Source organism: Serinus canaria, chromosome 1, assembly GCF_022539315.1.
Source record: "Serinus canaria isolate serCan28SL12 chromosome 1, serCan2020, whole genome shotgun sequence".
Lineage (NCBI taxonomy): Eukaryota > Metazoa > Chordata > Aves > Passeriformes > Fringillidae > Serinus > Serinus canaria.
Genome location: NC_066313.1, coordinates 46,783,699 through 46,805,905, shown reverse-complemented (window position 1 = coordinate 46,805,905; position 22,207 = coordinate 46,783,699). Strand labels below are relative to the sequence as shown.

Below are 22,207 nucleotides of genomic sequence, written 5' to 3'. Positions count from 1 at the left end.
TGTTGTGCTGGGTGGTTTGGACACAGTGTTACTTTTTAAAAATTATTCTGCTAGATTTCTATTTTTTCCCCAAAAAATTCTGTCATGATGTCAGCATTTGTCTCATTTCTCTCTCCATTTCCTCTCCTGACAGTTCTAGTGTTACTCTTCATCTTGTGTTCTCTAACAGTCATGAGGGGGAACAAAATTACAGTTTTTCTATATATCATGCTTAAAGTACATGTGTTTATGATCGGTATATAAGGGGGGGGGTCATTTTTTCTTCCTCAAAATCTGTATCTTAAAAGCATCAGTGCATTAGTACTCCCTTGTATATGCATATTGAATGTCTATTCCTACTACAGTTTCACATTTCACAGAGATGGGTTTCTTTCCAATGAATGCTTGATTGCAGTTGCAGATTGTTGAGCAGTTTCCTTTTTCTTCCTCTTCCCCCCACCTCTATGTCAGCTATATCCTAGACAGGCTTCAGCTTCTTGTGGCTCCTGGTACTTGCCACACTGCAGAAGGGAACATTGCAGCTGCAGAGTACTTCCAGGGTGCCTGGCTCTTGGAGATTTGAGCTTTTGAGCAGGTAATGCGGAGAAATAGTTCCTGCCCTGACCTAATCCCAATCAAAAGACTGTGAAATAAATGAAATACAAGAAAAAGAAATGATAGGTCTTTATCTGGCTTTCTGTGTAATTATTTTTTAAAAAAGCTGCTTCTTCTGGGAATGAACTGAGAAATCTGAAGACTTGGATGTCTGTAGCACTAACAGCAATAGGCATATAAATGTCTATTTTAAAAAATGTATGCTATTCTATTTAAGTAATACATATCCTTAGTCCTAAAGAGCCAATTCTTTGAAATTCAGAGTGGAGTTCAAGAGGTGGAAAAGTATTCAGCCCGAAATTCTGACCTTATGAGTCAGGGTTATAAACACCTGTGTGAATGTATTAAATCTGCAATTATTCATGGAAAGCTTATCTGGGATGCAGCTTGGCTGAGCTGGAATGGAGCAGCAGCAGCACAGCACTCCACTCTTTGTGGAGGGCAGAACATGGAAGTGCTGTATCCAGGGCCAGGTTCAGGAGCAGTTTCACTGCCTTTCTTGGCACAGAGCCTGACCTAAGAAATGCTCTGAACCCGAGCTGGCCCTGTGCAGACCCATCTTGGGAGCCTTTAGTGGCATGTTTGCTCTACCAGAAGTGCTTACACACATGATATGCAGAGAAGCAAGTGGCACCACAAAGGACCAAAAGGATTATTGACTCGGGGCAGATTCCACTTTTTTGAGCTCCAGACAGGCCCTACAGAATCCTTCAGGTCTCTGGGCCCTGCATCCTGTCAGAGGAGGGGCTGACTGATCATGGGCCTGGGTTTGATTTGTTACTAATGCCAGAAGCCCTGGAGGCTGTGCTGGAGAGGAGAGAGAGGTGTGCGGCCAGCCTGGGTCCAGCAGGGCTAAGAGGGAGCAGAAGCTGGCGAGCCTGTCACTGCCTGACCCGTGTGTGTATGGAGTTACACTCCCCAGAGTGCCCCACAGCATTTGTTTTAGCTCTTTTCTCTTCCCAGCCTTACTAATGAACACCTCATTACCCCAAGGAATGGTGATGAGGCCATATGGATGTGTCTGAAACTGGTGTATGAGGTGTGTGGAGAAGGATACAGTTCACACTCAGTTTTAGGAATAGCACAGCCATCTCTCATTCTCCTTTCTGCTTCTTCAGAGAACTGAACTTTAAAGGCTCTGCATTATGGCCATTTCATTCTTCAGAAAGAATGCTTTCTGTTTGGTTCACCAAATTGATGAAATCTCTAATTTAAATCTCTAAATTAATCTTTAATTAAAAGACTGGTCACCTATTTAGTGTTTTCTTATGTGATTACTTGTAACTTTTGGTGAATGTCTTTACTTCATTTGAAGATTTTTTTTTCACTTGCACTCAAAGTAACTCTCTGTTTTAAGTTAAGAATCACACAAAAATAGTTTGAGGCCTGCATGCATGCTTCTTCTCCTTCCCACTTCCATACACATTTCCCCATTAACTTCATGTCTGCTATTGCAAAACAGTTTAACTGCAAGAGGCCAAAAACCAGTTAGCAAAAAGCAGTTGACTGAATTAAAAGATCCCTTGGTGCTGGGTTTCCTGGACCTTGGTATATGTGTGTGTGTGTGTGTGTGTTTGTGTTTGTGTTTGTGTGTTTTATCTGGTGTCTGCTGCTGCCATTGTAGCCAGCCTTGTCACTGCTAATGCGCACAGTAAAAAGAAAAAACAGCACTGGCATAACACATTTCTCATCTTTGATTAATTTACATGTAGTTTAAATTCAAATCTGCTGGAACTGAGCCATGTCTTTACTTATAGATATGTTTTTAACAGGAGTTGTGATCCTGTGAAGTCATGATTGTTACTTTTCACACCAGTCCATGGGACTACAGCTGCATGTTCAAACAAAACCATGTTAACAGGGAAAGATGCATTTAGCTGTGGAACTTGGCAAGCCTTTTGTTTGTTTGTTTTTTATCTGGCAACAATCAGTTAAAATGTTGTTTTTGTCATGCAAACGTAATGTCTGCAGCATCAGCAATTGCTTCTGAACAGGGACAGACAGTTATTGGCAATGAAGATCAGTTGTTCTGCATCCAACACCAAAACAAAAGATATAATCTTTATAATAAAGCAGGAAAGACTTATTTAATTATTGCATTTTTAATATCTTATTCTTAAAAATTAAATAAAATGTATCAAGCACATAACTATAGTCTGTATTTCTGTCAGAAATAGAATTCTGTAGGTTTCTAGTAGGAGTCACATGTCATGTGGGGAAAACCACTTTTTTTATTCTTCTGACAATGTTCCAGTTAGTGATGTTGTTTATGCTTTCTCAGGTAAAGCATTGTCGTATTGTTCCATGTCTCTGTTTTAACAATTTTTAAGTTTGAAGAGAAGATTGAAAATCAGATCATTGTGCTTTTTTAAGTGAAGACATAATTGAGGGAGAGAGAGCTGTTTGAAACTGGTCAAAGTTGTCATACAAAACCAATATGGCTTTAACTTAGTTGGCATACAAAACCAATATGGCTTTAACTTAAGAAGGGCAGGTTTCAATTAACTGTAATGAAAAACTTCCAAGCAGTAAGAGGAATTTGAAGAAAAAACAACTTCAGTTTATGACTTAGACTCTGATAATGGAACTGGTTGCACATGAAAAGTCTATAAAACCAAAAATCAAAACCTCCTAACACTAGACTTCTCTTTCTTGCTTTGCTCTCTGTGGCAATTGATCTGTTCTGGGATTGTGCAGTGGCAGAGAGTCATCCTGCCCTGCCTTGTAGAAGTGGAAAATGTACAGTCATACCTCAGTCATAAGCCCTGTATTCAGAAGATGGTGCCTAGCAGTGTGACTCTCTGTCTTGTGACATTAGTTGTAACTCTTACGTTGCATTTCGGGATGCCCAACATCACTCACAGCTGATTTACAGAAAATGAGAAAGAGGGTTAGTAGCCAATCTTCATCAGCGTATGTCCAGGCCTTTCCAGCTGTTCAGCTGTCCAGTCAGCAGTACTGCAGGGCTGCCATGATGTGAGAGCATATGTCCAGCAATCTCAGGAAGCTGTGGAATGTTTTTGTTTTGCCTGGATAAAATTTTGATCACAGAAAGACACATGTCCAAGAAAATCCACGTATGGTATAGCCCTCTCAGTGGGGAATTAACATCTGATTTGGATAGAAGTCTGATTAGTAGGTATTAAATAAGGCTTGATGTGAGTATTGAAACAATGAGAATAAAGCAAAACTGTCTAACAGCTCATTTAATTAGAGTCCTCCATCCTGGGCAAGAGTCAAGGGCTTGTGGAGAAAATGGGATGCAGTGGTGTCACTGATTGTGTCAAAACACATGCATAAAAGAGACACATAAAGATAGCAGATGCCTTTCATTTTGGCACTTGCAGAGTGGCTGTTCAGGATCAAGCAAGAGGAAAAGCCCTGCTGCAGACCCCCTCTACAAGGGAGAGCATTTTCTGCCTCTGGTAACTGTGGTGAGATAGCACTGAGAGAGATGGTTTGAAGGGGGCCAGTCCTGAATCCATTCCCACTGGTGTTGCACACAAGTTTGGAATAGTGTGCTAAGCTGTCCCCCTTTACCTGTCGTTCACACAGTCACTGTATCTGCCCGTGGATATGTTTGTGTGTATAAAGTAGAGACTGTCTTTTGGATCTTGCTCAGTTGTGCACTGCTTTAGTTCTGGGAGAAAAATTCTTTTCTGACCCCAGATAGGGATCAGCTCAGCTTATGCTCCAAAGAATAGAGATTAATATCCCCTGTGACCTTTTAGCCTGGCTGCTGCAGGGTTTTTAACAAGTGGGTTTAAGACCCCATGTGTGGCAGCTATGCCAACATGAATGTCTGTAATGTCTCTTCTTGTCAATGATCCGTGAATGGAGGAATCTCCAAGGATATCTTGACGTGCAGTGGAGCTGTTACGGTCTAGTGCAGGAGAGAACCACACAATGGTAGAATGAAAAGCTGGTGTCACAAGTAGTGTGTAAGTTGTTCTAAATGTACTTGACAACAGTTGTCCCTGGCTGTATATTTACTTAAACGATGTGGCTGTGGTAGGAAAATTAAATACCTAAACAAAGCTCCAGATAACAAACAACAAAATGCTTTATTTATGCTTTCTGTATTTCTGGTTCTGTGGATGTCTCTGATACTGTATGAACTCTATAATACAATGTAGAACAGATAATAAAGAGTGAGTACTTAGCAACTCACCTAGTTGTAATTACTTCTCCCTCTCTCCCCATCCCTATCATTGAAGAATGGGATAACCAGAAAACAACACAGGAAATAATTCCTTCCAAAAAAAAAATTTTTCCTTGATTTTGGACTTATTTGTTTTGATTTGCTTTGGATATTCTGAAGTAACATTACCTTCACTGGTGTGCATAGGAGGCTTGTAGTTTATTTAAACCATTTTTAGCATTAGTTTTAAATAGCAGTAGAATCTCAGAGAGCTGCCTGGGATTCCAGGAAAGCACTGGTTTAGGACTGAGGCCTATAGCTGCTGTTTCAAATAAAGCTCAGGTAAACGGGTGATGCTATATTAACCTTTTCAAGCTGTATGACACCTTTGGTGTCTAGGGTAGGTAATAAGTAAAAACTGAAGTGCCTGAATCCACAAGAAAGCTTTTGTCAGCCTAGCTCTGGAGGTACACAGGTGTACATCCACCAGCCTCCCTCCATGCTCCAAGTTTCAGTGCCTGTCAGTGTTTTATAAGCTCTTCAGTGTGACACATCAAGCCAGGCATCAAGCTCGTGCATAAGCTTTGGCATCACAAACATGAGACCAGAAGCCCTCAAACTCTTGGAAGCTGGAGGAAATGGGAGAGTCTTGTTTGGTTTTCTCCCATGATTTTAAAACCGGATACATTTTTCTGCTTCCTGCCTCTCATCTTCCTTGTCCTGAAGTGGGCACATGTTTGCATGGCTCCTATGGCTTGCCTCCTGCCTGTGGATTGACCCAGCTCCCACCACAGACAGAAAAGAGGAGGTTGTCTCCTCTGGTGAGCAGGGAACTCTTCTGGAATTAAGGGGAGTTAGTTGTGAGTATCAGTCCTCTTAAGGCAAAAGAGGGTGGGAACTAGCTGTAATAAGTAGCAAGGAAAGGTTGTAAAGCAAGTATGTGTTCTGTTTAATGGATTTCTAGGAATTGAATTCAGCAGTTCCTTAAAAATGTTTTATTTACTCGCTCTCTTTCACTACAAATGCGAAAAACCTCCAGAGATTTGAGGAATGTTTTTCTTAATGGTGACAGGCTGGTTGTGAAGCAGATCCTGAGCTGGATGTGTTTGAAGACAGGTCAATGGCTTCTGCCCCACATGGTGTTCTGTTCATTTATGACCTGACTCATGAGATCTGAATGGTTTATAAACTATCTTCAGTTCCTTTCATTTTATGCATTTCCTATGCAATGTGGGTGACATCACATTTTTTTCCTATTAGTGACAATCTTCTGTATTTAAAAATTAAATTATCTTAGTTGCTGCTAATCCAGATCTTGGTAATGACGTATCCTGCCTATGTCAGGAAACAGAATTGGGGTTGTCACTCTTTCCACCTTAGGTTTTCTCCTGCCCAGTAGTTTACAACAACCAGCGGGAACACTGAGCAAGCTGAAATGTGCAGCACAGCATGAGGACAAGTAAAGCCCCAATAAGTCCTGCTGTGCTTGGTGGAGTGTCAGCTGCAGGGTAGCAGCATGTTCTTGCTCTCAAAGTCATCAGCCACATGCAAGCTGTGTGACCTGTGGGTTTAAGTGAGGGTGGCAGGTTTCCATGGCTTTGTTGCAGGGAGCAGGAGTGATGAGGTGGTGGAGCAGACCTGGTGTGCAGCTGTAGGCAGCAGTTAGGACCATCAGGGTGGCACCCTTGGGAGGTGCAGTGTGTGTTTGCTCAGGGCAGAATGAATTTCATGTGGATGTCTGTTTAACTTGTCAGGGGTTTGAATTTTGCTAAGCACAAGGGAATACAAAAGCATAAGACACATCCTCCTTAATGCCATCTTGCTCTTGTCTTGTCTGTTTATAAAACCTACTAACATTTTTATAACCCACTAGGATGTAAAAGGTTGCTTCTCCCTGTTCTGGCTTCTGTCTGCTACCACCTGTTCCTTCTGTGTGCACTCCTGTAGCATGGGCTGTTTTCAGCTGTGTAGCCTGAACTGTGTTTGTATCCCTCCTTCCCAGTTTCTTCTTCACCTCCGTGGTCTTGCCAAAGCCTTAATACAACTAGTGGACCATGCTCCAGAGCTGACCTCCTCCCTCTTGCTCAGTGCAACTCTGCATTGCATAGCTATGAATTGCAATTTTTTATTTTTAATTTCCAGAGGTTTATATCTTGGTGAATGTCAGGGACCCCACACATACTGAGAGTACAAGGAAAAGGAACTGATGCTTCTTTTCTGTGGTGGGGACCTAAACTTTGGGTCACATGAGATTCAGATAAAAGGGCAGGCACTGCTTCAATCCTGAATGTTAAATACAAACCTAGCTGTACAATACAGCTTAATTCTGAATGTCTGGGTTGTTGCTTTCTTGACAGGTTACTGGGAAAAGCTGGGCTCTGAGTTTGCCTTAAAGTCATGCTGCAATTTGAGGACTAGGGGAAGGTTGTACTTTGGGAATCACTGTTCTAAGGAATGTTAAATTTGGATTGCTAACTGCCATAAATCCCGAAGTGACATGTTAAATTTAATGAAAAAATTCAAGTCAGCATGTGGATGTTGGAGTACTTTGAACGAATATTTAAACAGAATGAGGCTCTCAACTTCATCTATAGTAGAGCAGTCATTCAACCATATCATAATCTCATTAGGGTGAGGGCTCTTGAAAATGTGAAGTGCAGACATCCCTGATGCTGGTTGGCACATTTAGGCACGTATGTAATATAACAGAATAAAAAGCAATTTAATGCCTCGTGTGATTTGTGATTCACAGCTGATGCCTGCTAATACATTGTGGTGATCTACAAATTAAAGTTGAGTTTGTTAGTTTCAGTGTGGGAAGAGCATTTAATTTTGTTGCATTAATTTAACAGGATTGAGGCCAAAGGCAGCAAAGAAGTTGTATTTTTAATCACTATAAAAGAGTTACAATTCATGATCTGAAACCTTAGGCTAGTAAAGAGATACTCCAGACATAAATGGTTGTAGAAGAGCAGGGATGGGAGCAGTGTTGGAAAGACACAATTCAGCTATGAGAGAAATAACAAAACTAAAGCACCACTGTCTGAATTATTCTACAGCATGTAAAATTCATTTTTTCTGGTAATTATGTTCTCTTTTAGATTTCTGACTGAAGATGAATTTAGCAGAGATTTGTGATAATGCCAAAAAAGGAAGAGAATATGCACTCCTTGGGAATTATGACTCTTCTATGGTATATTACCAGGGTGTCATCCAGCAAATCCAGAGACATTGCCAGTCGATCAGAGATCCAGCAATTAAGGGCAAATGGCAACAGGTAGGGTGAAATAACATTGACCATATTCTATTACTTGATATTTGAAAACCACATGATGCCTCCCAAACCTTATAAGATGCAGAGGACTTCCATTTCAGTCATGTTGGCAACAATTGTACAATACTTTGTTGATATTCATGGGAAAATTATTTCCATGATGTGTTCAAAAGAAATTCTATTGCTCTAACTTAATCAGTTCTTTTGTTGTTGTCAGTTAGGATGTCTGTCTAATTCCTGGTCTGTTTCTCTCTGCATACTCTCTGTAACTGCATACTTTTGAAAAAAATTAAGGACTTTCTTTTCCCCTTGTATCTTTTGGCCATCTAATGTCCAGTAAACTAAAATGTGAGTGGGTGGGTTAGCATCACTAGAATTGTTGTCTGACTATAATGACACAAAATGTACCCTAAATGTACACTAAATGACTATAGTGTACAAATTTGGATCAGGTTTCTAAAACTGCAAGTCATACTCTTAGCCTGAATCTTGCACACGTCCATCTCCCTGCTAGACAGAGTACTGTTGAAACCATAGAAGTAATCTGCAGGTGAAATATAAGAACCCCATCTATTTATTTCTTTCAGTATTTAAGAGTTCCTCACATTTTTTGGCCCATTTTTCATGGTACAAACTGTGTTCTATAAACATAAAAGGGAGGAAAACCATATAAAGATGTTTCCTAGAATAAAGAATTCATGTTGCATAAAGACAATGTTTTGAAAGAATAATGTATCTCCTATGAAAGATACAATTTTGCAGTAGGTAGCTAAAGAGATGATTTCAGTAAGTTTTTCTAAATATCATATGTTTAAATGATATCACCTAGAAACAGAAGCAAATTTTCCTTTTTTATTGCAGCAGATAATTTGTTTATAGGTTTGTGCTTGAAACTTCTGACACTAACATTGAGTATTTTGTGTCTTGATAAGTACAACACTGTTAACAATCACTTTGTAGCAACAGTACTATTCATAGGGGTTTATCATAGAACTGGAGAAGTCTGTTTATGAAGAGCTTTTCTGCAAAGCATGTGCCTGTACATCCAGCAGAGATAGTTTTCCTGGTAATGTAGTAAGCTGAGTGTTGTATAGGAGATATTCACATTCAAGTACTTGTATTCAAGCTTTTTCCCACCCCAGGACATGCTGATACAAGGTGTTCATGCCCAGTACATGTCCTTAGTTCCTGCCAAACTTGTAGCTGATGTGAAGGTAGAGTATGAGGATTTCCTCATTCTGCAGCTGAACTACTGCGTTGTCTTCACATCTAGTATTTAGTGTTTCCACTGATGACACGGATTCTTCCAATAAACTTTCAACAGCTCTTCTGTTGTGAAGGTCACTCAAGTCTCTTGTTATTGTGTGTTGTTTGAACTGCTTCAGAGAAGCCTGTGCACCATGGAATGTGTGCTGCATATTGGAGACAAACCTCAAGTACAAAAGGACCATTAACACAGTTTCCAGGATTTATTCCCTGGGGAAGGCAGCTGTCTCTCCAGCAGAGAATCTAAAGTTGGCACCTCCTCAGAAATTATCCCCTTTAGGCAGAAGAAGAATTGCTCCTGACCATGTCACATAAATGCTTTAGAGATGTGTCCCAAATAAGATCCGCAGCAGGTGGGGTAGCGTCTCTCATGCTGTGCGCTCGTTTTAATTCTGAACTTCCCAACACAGTAGTGGCAGACGAGCTTTGTCAGAATATTGCTTTGCTGTTGCTGATGCCAGGCTCAGAGAAAAACAGCAAAAAGAAGTGTGACTGAAAAAAAATTGAAGGGATTCATCCCTAGGTTATTTGCCTTCTCATTCATTTATGGGAACAAAATGATACAGCCCAAGACCAAACAATGCAGCCCTGGAACTACTAGCTTTTCCATAGCAGAGCTTGCATGTTTTGGTGAGACCTATAGAGATAGACCTGCTTTCTTTACCGACTCTTTATAAATAATTGCTGTGCTTTCTCACTCCTTGAGACAGACTAAGAGGGAGTCTGATGAAGTGGATGTTAGCACTACTTTCCAGCTCCAACAGCAGCTACATTCAAACTGTCAGTCATAGTCAAGGAGCTGTGTTGAATGACAACCTGTTCTGAAAAAAAATTAACTGAGAAGTTGGATCACAAGTAACATTCATTCATAGTATTAAAGCAATATCTAGATATTAATTTTAGATCTTTCTCATTAAAGAGTTATGCCATACACATTATGTAAGTTTAGCAAATTTCAAGTCCAACCCACCTGGTACCCGTAATGTGCAGAAGCAAAAGATTCCCATACCAGTGTGGTTCTTGCAATTGGCTTGAGAAGCAAAGCAGCCCTTGGGTCATGGTTAAGGGGATTAATGCAGTTGATTTTTACCTGAAATTCTGTCTCCTCAAGCATATGGAACTAGCCTGTTCTTCAGGTACTTCAGCTTCTCCATCATCTGAGGAACCTGGAGAGGATAATACCAGTGGTGCCTTTTGGGGGTGGAGTTTAGCAATCATTAACGCTGTGTGGGTAGAGCTTTTACTCTTGAATGTCCATGTAAGTGCTCAAAGGAGAAGGCTGTAACTTAAACTAGTTCTTCTCTGGGATGTACTGTCTGCATACACATTCACAATCTTGAGCCTTCTGAAGGATTCCTGAGATGCTGAGTGTCAGTATGGAGCATTCCCTTCCTTTCTGTATGGTTTGTGTGCAGCTCACTAAAGCTCACTCACTCCTACTGCTACTTCTGAGGCAGCGAACTAAGTTTTGTGTATTTGTGGACACATTCCATTGTAAAACAAAAATGTTCATTTGAGGAACACCTCAAACTATGGTTCCAGCTGTGGCTGTGCAGCTGACCAACTTAAATCTCTTACATGCATCATTGTTCTTCCCATTTGGTCATTCTTAACAGTGGGTGCTCCATCCTGAACAGGTATGGAGCACAGGTACCTCATGTCTGGTGGATCTGCTTTGTTGCCTTGTATACGACAGAGGATTTTCTCAGTAGTTTGTTGAGCAATGTCAAAGCCCAGGTGAACCAGAAGTAGTTGGGATTTGGGTCAGATTCCCAAATGCTCTTGATCTACCTCTCTTTGCATAGGTGTCATTGTTTTAAAATTGCTACAGGTTGGTCTGGTCAGAATGATGTTCTGTGCAAGTATTTGTTGGGCTGTATTTCGTGTCACACTGAGAGACAGCTTCAGCTTTGCAACTGGACATCTTGATTATGAGGACTCCTCATGCTTGGAGCTGATGGTTAGGATGAGGAGGAATATGAACATGTTAACATCTTCTCCTCTGAGAACAGCTGATTCCTTCAGTTACAATTGATGCAACACTGCTTCTGGGAATTCCAAATCAATGCTCACCAGGGAAGAGGGATTTTGTTACTGTCTGGCACAACCTGCAGATTTAAAGAGGGCAAAAGATGCATGCTGAGGATCTACTAAGGCAGAGACATTACAGGATAAGAATTCCTCTGACTTCATGGAAAATTCACAGCCATTGATCATCATCTCTTGACTGGTTTATCTTGGGGATATCAGGGTGACCTGGTCTTGCGACCATCCTTGTTTTGCATCCAGGGAGTTCCCAGCTTGCGCTTGGGTTGGCCAAGTGTACTTCCATTTGCATCTTCACTTCTAGGCCTCTTGAGCTCATTTAAAAAAGAAAAAGTTACTTTGTTGTGCTTTGAGGTTAGGCTGACAGGTGGGTATATTAATTCATGTAAATGCAGGCTGGGACTGGAAGGATACAAAATCAGAAGCAACTCATTCTTACCAAAGCTAAAAGGTAGGTTTAGTCTCATGTCCACTACTGTGAACTTTACTTGTGTTGACATTCTCCCTGTTTATTCTGAGAGAGTTTCTTGGCTGCTGCAGTGTTTTTACTAGACAGCTGGCTTGTAGGAATGAGTGGCTTCAGTGACAGTTCAGCAGCTGCAGAATGACAGCAGAGCGTGCCCCTGGGAGATAGTGCTGGCTTACGACAAGGCCAGCGGCTGTCAAGCAAAACCTGCTGCGTGTTAGAGCCGTGTGCTCTGTGTTGCACAAGAGCTGAGAGCACAGGGGCCTCCACTGGAGCACTGCAGGTGCTCTGATTAGGTGCACTCTATTCCTGCTTAAAGAATAAAGGGTGAATTCTTCTTATTATTTCAAACACATTTTGGTCAATCTGTGCTTTTGCTGGTTTTTGCTTCATGCCTGTTTCATTACCATTTAGTAGGTTACCTCGTGATTAATTAAGAAACATTCTGTGGGTAGCTCATGTATAGGTGTCATTATAGGAGCTATACCTTCACTTGTGGGATCAGACAGCATTGCAGGATATCTGTTTTGGATATGGTTTAGGGATCTTTTATTTTCACTTTTTAAAAAATCAAGCTTGTTGAATAACTAACACTAATTACAGGTAGTAATTTCAGGTTTGGAAAACACTTAGAGATAAACTTGATCAGTTTTTCTTCAGCAAAAGAAAAATTCCACACATTATTTGTATTTACCAAGGTACAAATACCCACGCTTATTGCAATGGGCATAAAAGTACAAGCTCTAGCATAGAAAATAAAAGCTGGTGATGGAAAAGGTATAACAGTTGCCAGATGATGAAATACTGAGGTACTCCCTGAAATGGGTTTTGTAACTACCACTAAGAACAAATTAACTCAATTCTTGTTCACTGTTTTTTATACCCATATGATAGGATGTGTTTTCTGCTTGGTTACTGGAAGTTCTTGGGGTTCGTATGTCAAAACAAAATGGCTGTGGGGCCATCCCATGGGCTGAAAGGCTTTTTATTGGGCCTTCCAACATCACCCAGTGCCCAGAGGAGGTGATGTGGCTGGTAGGGGCAACTAGGTAGGGGCTGGTAGGGGCTGTACCAGAGCCTGGATCTGGGGACCAGGCAGCTTCACCTGGTAGCTGAATCCAGCTAACATCCTGCCATGCCTAGAGAGACCAAGCTCTTCCCTACCTTTTCTTTCGTTCCATCTGTGCCAGCTTCTCTCCCTCCTCTGCCCCCTTTCCATTTTGTTTTCCTGGGATTTATTTGCCTGATCACAGGATGGTGTGCATGTGCATCTTGCTAACCCAGCAGAAGTGTCCTTTTTTTTTTTTTTTTTTTTTACCCTCCTAGGCCATTTTTTTGCCATTTTACCAACCTGTCTTACTGTATGAGATGCCAGAATTGAATCCAGAAGAGTAGGGGCAGAGTGTGGTTGGGGAGAAGAAGTAAAGGGAGTTTTTTTTCTGTTTGGCAGTGGTGATCTGCTAACTTGCCACACTATCTCTTGAAACTGCTTAAACATATATAACTTAAAAGCTCTCTTCAGGCTCTCTAAAACCTGAGCTGGAGCTTCCTAAGGGTTCTGGCACATAATGGTGTATATGATGGGGAACAAGGAGACTGGGTGAGTTAAAACCAGTGATGTTTCCATTTGCATCCTTCCTAGGTTGCTTCAGAGTGTCAGCGATCACTGAAAGACACTGCTCAGTCAACTTCATAATTGTGGCACAGACTTTTTTGGCCCATGACTGGGTTCTTTCTCAACTGCAAGGAAGTCTTTCTGCATATGTTTCATCTGAGTTTCTTTAAGGCCTCTAGGAGTTTATGGCTGGTTTTTCTTTGTGGTCCACACGCTGAGGATTCCTTGTTGGTTGATTTTCTAGGTATTGACTAAGAAATAGGGTGTGTATTTCAGAGTTTGGTCTGCTCAGGTCAGGCTAAGAGATGGCTGGCAGATGTTAGTCTGTTTTCATCTTCCAAAGCATCAAATGGTCACTTTCCCTCAGTTTTCAGATACCATCCTCTTGCTGGTCCAGTGAGGTGAACAACAGTACACTGGCTGTTAGTGCTAGAAAATTGTTTTCCACCAATTTCTCTGCATGTGTTGGAAGGCTGATAGAAGGAATCCTGTCAGTACTTTTGGAGCACTGGAATAGGAAGTGGCTGTCTCTTGTGGAGCGGTGCCCTGGAGGATTTATGCTGTATCATTCTTTTGTACCTCACAGCAGCTGTTTGGCTGCATTTATTTTTGGACAGGAGGGATGTGTGTGAAGACAGTTTGAAGGAACCAAGTTAGTAATCAATCACATTTGTAACTCAGCTGGAAGCTCTCACATTGGGGAATGTGTTCACTGATTGTGTGATGAGAAAGCAAAGAGAGCAAAGCAGGGCAGGAATAATCCTGCCTGAGCTGGATGTTTTGTGTCTTTGGAGAGATACAGTTACCCCATCTGGAATGAGCAAGAAGGCTGCTTTGCCCTGTGAAATGATCAAGATCTTCCTGTACTTAAGGGTCTTTTTGTACAGGTGTTCATAAACCTTCTGGTAAAGTAAATGCAGTGTTTTGAGATCTGTTCAGGGCCTTGGGGGGTTGCCTTCTCTTTCCTTCTGTCCATGCCAGTATCTTGCTGGTGACAGTCACATATATTAATAAAATCATGGTGGAAACTCTCAAGCTGGAAGGAAATCATTAGGATCATTGAGTCCAACTCCCTGCTCCTACCTAAAACTTAACCACATGACTAAGAGCATTGTCTAGACACTCCTTGAACTCTGGCAGACTTGGTTCCATGACTACTTTACTGGGGAGCTTGTTCCAGTGACTGACCACCCTCTCAGTGAAGAACCTAATGTCCAATCTGAACCTTCCCTGATGCAGCTTTATTCTATCTCTGGTACCTAGGGAGAGGAGATCAGCAGCTCCCTCTCTGCTGCCTGCCTTAAGGAAGTTGTAGACCACTGTGAGGTGACTCCTCAGCCTTCTCTTCTCTAAGCTGAACAAGCCAAGTGACCTCAGCTGCTCCTCATAAATCTTGCCCTTGCCATTTCACCATCATAGTTGCTCTCCTTTGGACACACTCTAATGTTGTGCTCCTCACAGAATTCATTTGGTAATATTATATTTTAATGATTTGGCCAGTTTTACAACTAGGACATCAGAGACTGTAATCAGAGATCTTTTATGCCAAAATAGTAGCACATTACTGCAGATCTGCCAACAGCACCCTTACTAGTGTGAGAGTATGTGTGCATACATGTCAACATGCACACATGAACCCAAGCATCAGCACACGTTACGGATGAGTGATCACTGTGTTAGCAGTCGAGTCTGGTTGGGACATCAACAAGCAGGAAAATGAACTCAACAGAGATTCAGCTGTTTATGCTGCTGTTATCACCCTGATAGGTCTAGGCTTTGTGAATAGGAAGACTCAGGAGTCCCTGCTTTTGAGGTTAGCGTATGGTCTTGAGGTACTTTCTATGTTTGTTTGGTTCTTTTTAAAGTTTGAATTGTAACAATTTTTAAATAACATACCTACTTCTCAAGGTCCGACAAGAATTAGTTGAAGAATATGAACAAGTTAAGAGCATTGTCAACACTTTAGAGAGTTTTAAAATGGACAGACCTCCAGATATCTCTGTATCCTGTCAAGATGAGCCTTTCAGAGATCCAGCTGTTTGGCCTCCTCCTGTACCAGCTGAACACAGGTAAGGAGAGGCTCAAGCAGAGTGGGTGGAATAAAGGTGGGTCACCATAATTTTATATTTGTTTTTGAATGCTTCTGTAACATGAAAATCACAATTAATTTACACATTTATTACATTTAGTTTAGTCACTTGTAATAAAGAGTAAATATAATTCATTGAGAAAAAAGTATGTAAAGTTCAGTCAGATTTATTTCTGACATTCTAAAGAAAGTCACTCCTTTATTCTGGTAGGAGTAACTAAGTGCCTGGAACTAGCATCTGCTGCAGAGGTAAGTGGGCTTTTGGTGACATGTTCTCATGTGCAAGGAGAAAACGTTTCCATTTTAGTTTATTTGAGCAAAAGAATTAATTGATGACTGAGCTGTAAGGAGCTGGAACTGAAGGGTCTTGAAGGACATGGTGGTTAGAAATCACTCCCTAGCTACAGCTAATTCAACCTGTGTTTAATCCGTTGGTTAGTGTGATTGCTAAACATGTTCTGTTACATATGGTATATCTCTTCTGTAACCATATTTAAGGTAACTTCAGTTAGCTAATAGATTTCTTAAAATAGATGCTTGTGCATTTTCTGAAATCCCTATTTTCAACCTAACAGAGCTGGGTAGAAACAGATTCAGTTTACAGACAAAAATAGCATGCCAATAGTTTTTTAACATAAGAGCACAGAATTTTAACATGTATATACTCCCATAAGCTAAGGAGCAAAGTAAAATGAGAGATCTCGATTAACAGAAAGAAATGTCAAGTTTATTTATAACTTTCTGTGCTTTATGATTATAAAAAAGATCTTTGCTTTAAAAAAAAAACCAAGAAACCAAACACCTAAGAGTATAAGTGTAAAATTATATTAATGCTGATTACTTTTGTGAGTGGTAGAAATAACTCAGATTTTCTGTGGTAATGTTATGTAAAGTTCAAGATGTATTTATTCTTGTATTTTCTTTAGTGGTAAAGCCTCAACAGTTCATCTGCTTCTTTTAAGCTGAAATTTAAATCTTGTGCAAATAAGGAAACTTAGGCACTGTTCTCTGCTGTTAAGTTTAAAGAAAATGCATGAAAAGCAAAATGTTGCCATTGTATCCAGTAATGTCTTTAAGAATGTGCTTAATTTAAAGCATATTCCAGGAAAATGTTTTTGGGGTTAACAAATTTTGAGTTACTCAAAACAAGAATCAGTACAAGATTCAATAGTGGACACTTATTAAATTTGGGTGTCATTCTGGGCTGTTTATTTTAGTTCTGTATTTCAAATTCAATCCCTAGAGAAAAATGACAATGACTTCTTGTCTTAAAACCAAATTCTTTCTCCTCATTCTACTGCTGAGTACTCTTTGACATGGTGGGTGACGCACACATATAGGTGATTGCAGTTCAGCTCTGTTTGCTTTTGCTTTCAAGGCAATTTTTATGTTTTGACATTTTCACACAGGGGAATGAAGTCAGAGGTAGGCGGATTGTTTAAAATCCTCCCTGTTTTGTTTTGGGCCCTGTCAAAGATTTTAGCCGCCTTTTTTTTATGCCTCTATTTTTTAAATCTTTATTTTACCAGGAATGTCATCTGTTTGTGTGGAGTTTGTGCATGTGAATGTAGGCTAATATAATCTCCTGGTTTGGAGTCAGAGGAATATTCAATTTGAAGACTTTTACTAAATTGTTTCCTCTTTTGTTACATGGGTGTTGATTTGTTCTAAGACTGATTGGGTGTACTGATCTAATAATGTTGTTAATTTTTTCTTTTGTGTTTTTTCTTCTTACTTTGGGTATTAGGCAGAACCAGGAATGTGGTTTTGGATTTGTAGATATAGGCAAATCAGGCTTAGGGTCATGGCAGCTTTAGTAACAATGTACTAAGGCAAATTAGAATCTTTCCTTCTTAATGTTGCTCTTTTTTTCGCTGTTTTTAGCATGTTTTTGTTGTGGTTGCTGTTGCTAGGGCTCCACCTCAGATAAAACGTCCCAACCGCGATGGAAAATCTTTGAAGAAAGACTCGCCAGGACTGCAGCCCCGCGGGCCTGCGGGCAGAGCACACCTGGTGTCCAAGGGGGAGAAATCTTCCGGCAGCCGCGAAAGGGAATCCAGAGCCAGGGGAAGGGATGACAAGGTAAGAAGTGGGAAAGAACTTGGCAGGGAGGTGGTGTGCTGCAGCAGGTGGCAAAGGGAAGCACTCTTAGTCATTTAATACAGATAATAAAATTCACAATAATCACTTGTGGGAAAACTTAGAGCTCTCTTTTTCCCCATGATTAAAGCATGTATAGTGGTGATATTTATTAATAATTACACCAAATTAGGAAAAGTTTTGTCATGTCTGCTCTGTCTTGGTGTAACATTTTTTTGAAGAAGGGAAGCATAGTGTCCTGTTGCTGAGGGCTTCTTATTCTTTGAGTGAAGACCATAGGCTTGTCTCTAACCTCTAAGTATCGTTCAGGCATAAAGTCCCTTCTCCTCCTTTTCCCCCATGTTTGGTGGGTTTTTTTTCCCTTAAAGGAATCCAATACATGGCTTTTGTAAAGATATTAATGTAAAAAGTGAAAAAATGAGACCAGTGTCCTTCCCTAGACTTGAAGCATTATGAATGGAGTTCCACAGTACCATTGCCTGTGCCATACCATAGTATAATTTAGGCATGCCTAGGAGTTCAGAACAATTCCATAACTGTGCTAAATTATTTGAAGCTACATATTTGAAAATAATATGAGGGAGAAGTATTAAAATCAAACTCTAAGCAACATTCATTTTCTCTGGTTTATGAAAGGGATTTTGTATTTATTATAGTGTTTAGAAAGAAACTTCATGGAACTGTTTTGTTTTAAAAGTAAAACAATGAATTAAACTAGACTAATCTGGAGATACTTTCTTCTGAAGATCCATGAAAAGGAAGCAGTGCTGAATTGAAAGAAAAGGAGAAACAGTGATTCAGTATAAAGTGGTGATGTCAAAAACAGGACTGGAAAAATGTCAGTGTGCAAATCGCTGTTTCTGAGACACTTGTTGTTTTAAATTTAACTGTGGAGTTAGTGCCAGGAGCCCAAGGACTCTGTGGTGTTAATTATACAAGCTGAGACTGTTCTGAAGTGGCATTACTTTCCTGACAGACAAAGATATAAGACATGCCTTCCTATGGGGGCTCACAGTGTTGTACAGATCTTGAGAGATGAATAAGAAAATATTTAGGCCAGTTTTCTTCCCAAATGTAGATAGTTCCTTTGTGACCTTTCTGTTACACTTCTTGACAGCTTAGGAACAACTCAAAGATATGCTTTTTCCATCATAAATTGTTTTCTAATACACAGGAAAACTATTAAGTAATCCTAGCCCTTATGACCATCAGAAGGTAGGGCCAGGCACATTTTCAGCAGTGCCACTGAGTGACTGACTGTACAGATCAAGCATTTTAGAAATCTCTCTATGCTGGATCAGTAAGATTTAAAATAACAAGTGTGCCTCCTGCAAGCTATAAAAATCTCGTGAAGATCTGTGAAATTATTGAAAGATTTGCCAGCTATATGGGGAATTGGAGTCATGGTGTGTAAAAGGTTCACCAGATGTGCTTGTGTAAGGCAGCCTTCAAAGTCTTAGCTCTAATGAGGGTGAACTCTGCTCTTCAGGCTTTCCGGTGATGAGCATTATAGGGCTTTACTATAAGGAGCCTACAACAACATGACTTGTATAATACTTGTCTCTGGGAATAATGTGATTAGCAGTACTACTGCTGTGAGGTGCAGGAAAAGTCATGAAGGTGTTCCATTTAATATGGTTCATTTTAAAGAGTGCTCTTACCCAAATAAATTGGTCACTAGGTGGCAGAAGGAAAATATGTCTACTCCTCAAAAAATTCCAGTACATGTGCTCTTGTATTCCCCTTTGTCTAGCTCCTGGGTGGTTATTCTAGTTCCTTTGTCTGGGATATGTAACTGAAAATCACCCCAGGTTACAAATCCTCATGTGTTATATAAAGGTTCTTGTAAGGGATCCATGAGTTGCCTTTGAGAAAGATTTTGAATGAAAGAAAAAATAGCCAGGTGTGGGAAGTGGAAAAAGTTAATGCAACTTCCTATATTTTGCACATAGGCATGAAAATAGGTTTTCTTTTCAGTTTTATCCTTTCTTAGTTTACAAGTGCTTGTTCTTCATTTTCTGAGTTTGAACCATCAAGCAGCTTTGCTCTGTAGACTGCTATGACAAATCAAAGAGATTTGGTAACTCATCATGTTCAATTAAAAATATTAGGGCAAACCTGAAGCTTTAAATTAAGTAACCAGGTATCTTTTCTCCTAGTAAATGTTTCAGCTCTGTAATTTTTGGGTTTGGGTGCTAGGATAGGACTACTTAGAACATGTAATGAACTATCCATTTCCTAAGATGTTTCCTAAGATGTTTCCAATCCTAAGACTACAGTGTAATAGGCTGCATGCTGTCCTGGATATAATACCACAATGTAATGCATATTCTTTTTCAAGGTAAATGTAAGTATAGTACATATATTTTAGAAATGCTCTGTCTCACTTGAAACAAATGCCATCTTTCAATGTTTCTCCTCTCTAGACCATAACATCTTTTCATTCTGACAGCAACCATCTTGGGATAGGTAATTTTAACCTAACTATGCCAATAAAATTACATTTTTTAGTGCTATATAAAATAATTTTGAACTAAACCCACCAGATTGTGTCTATCCACTAAATCCTTATGTGTCTTTTTTTTCCCCTAAAATACTGCTTTCAAGTTTTTTTTCCTTCTTAGTTCCACTAGAAATTATTAGGCTTGTTTTTAGAGTGCCTTCTGCTGAAGCATTACCAAGAGTTTTAGCTTCTGTTTAATAGTTCAGTTTAAAGAGTCAGCATGAATGATACCAGTATGTCTTTTAGAAAATGCATAATACCATATCTAAGTAGTGGAACGCTTTCTAGGAGTACTCTTTAGATTATTTTAGACTGTCAGTAAAATATTCTAAAGGATATGAAACAGCCAAGGGCTACATAGCCATATCAGTGAAAGGAATATTAACAACAATGAGGGTATTACTTAAAAAATTAAATTATTTTTGATTTATTATCCTCCTGTGCATCACCAACTGTGACAAGAGATGAGATAGTTGCATTTAGGTGAAAGCACAGACCTCCATGCATTGGGACTGGAAGGCTGCATAATCTCCATCTGAAAACACTGAAAGAACTGTTGGGTGAAATTGCAGGGCTGGGAGCACATTTTTACAGCAAAATTTACTTAGTCTGATGCTGTCTCATGTGAATGGTGAGTTCTGTTGACAATGCCTCTGTTGAGAAGGGGAAAAGAAAAGCAATCCAGGCAACCAGAGTTGATAATTGTTATATGTTTTACAGCAAATTTAGAGTGGATGAAAAGTGAAAAGCTGAAGACTTGGAACTAATTGAAAAGTGGAATAGAGTGAAATATGGTTTCTTAAGTAAAGGTGTTGCCTCTGCCAGGATTTCTTTAGAGATCTAGTTAATCTCTTATGGAAAGAAATCAATCTACCCAGATACCACATGGGAAGCAATTTGTTAATCTAGTGTGTGGTGTAGAGGAATTTTAAAGTGGGATTAGGCAGCAAGGGGAAAGTAAGCAAGAAGTACTGAAAGGAGAAGTGGCAGTCAACTGGCAAATAATTTTTGACTCTTGTTTTGTATTTAAATTAATATTTTTGTGCCAATTTAATTTGCCACAAAAAAGAGGCATGCACTGAATGAATTTGCTCATGACACCAAGTTGGGAAGCACCATCACCACAAAAGGCAAATGAGGCTGTTGCACAGGAAGAATTGGATGACTCTGTGTTGGAGTCATGGAAGTGGGATAGTGTTCAGAGGTGCAGAGCAGCAGGCTGTGTTCTTGGAAACTGTAACAAGAAATTCTGCTAGAAGCTGGGAGCTCAGCAGAGGAGAAGATGGATTTGGATGTATCAGTAGAAACTGGATCAGGCTGAACTTCCATTTGGCACATTACCATTTCCTGGTAGTGATGGGAAGGAATGGCTGTGGGGTGAGGCACAGTCAGATGCCACCTTTGGCTTTGGCAGTGAGGGGTGGAGACTGCATGTGACAGTGGTTATTTGGCATTTGTATGCAGTGGGAACAAGGAAGGCAAGGTGTCTTTAGAGTCCAGTTCTGGCCATTACAGCCCTCAGGGCTATTCTATGTGATTAATCTGCTGAGATTGCCTTAAATGGGGGGCAGTATGATAATGCTATGGATGCAAATGTCAACAAAATCCCAGTAAACAAAATCCCAGATTGTTAAGGTGCTACCAGCAGAGAGGAGAGATACCTGTGCCATTATAGGGGGATATGCTGAGAAAACAGCTGCAGTATTTTGTGTACAACGACACTCAAGAAAGATATGTTAACATTAGGAGGGAGAGAGAAAAAAAGCATTGCCAAAGTGAATGGGTAATTTTGTTCAGCTTATATTCCAAAAGGAGACTTACTTAGTTTGGTAAATGAAGGGAGAGCACAAATCTGATGCAAGTATGTCAGTGTGGTGGACACACCGAGGAGTGAACTGCTGAAACTATTGCAGAAATTTAGTACAAGAGTAGAAATAACATCAATTTTGGAAAGAAGGTTTTTGTTCCAGTGTGTTAGTGCAGGTCTAATGGCTCTCCCTGATGGAAAGGACAGCTGATTTCTAAACGTTTAAGACAGATATTGGTTGCCTGAAATTATGAGATGGGATTGCCAAGGGTGGGAATAGATTTTTGCAGCCCTGTTTGCCTATCT

General features: G+C 40.1%; 1 protein-coding gene across 2 annotated transcripts in view; it reads left to right on the top strand.

Moving 5' to 3' along the window:
* KATNAL1 (katanin catalytic subunit A1 like 1) overlaps window positions 1-22,207 on the top strand; it is a 37,763-nt gene that overhangs the window by 1,088 nt on the left and 14,468 nt on the right. Inside the window, exons 1-4 of one of the 2 annotated variants that reach the window (XM_009102860.4) lie at window positions 451-574; window positions 7,837-8,012; window positions 15,311-15,471; window positions 17,405-17,573. In XM_009102860.4, the coding sequence (XP_009101108.1) occupies window positions 7,851-8,012; window positions 15,311-15,471; window positions 17,405-17,573 (492 nt within the window). In that variant the 5' untranslated portion in view covers window positions 451-574; window positions 7,837-7,850. Of the gene's footprint in view, window positions 1-450; window positions 575-7,836; window positions 8,013-15,310; window positions 15,472-17,404; window positions 17,574-22,207 lie in introns of those variants that run through there. The other variant, XM_030234393.2, reaches the window with a different exon arrangement.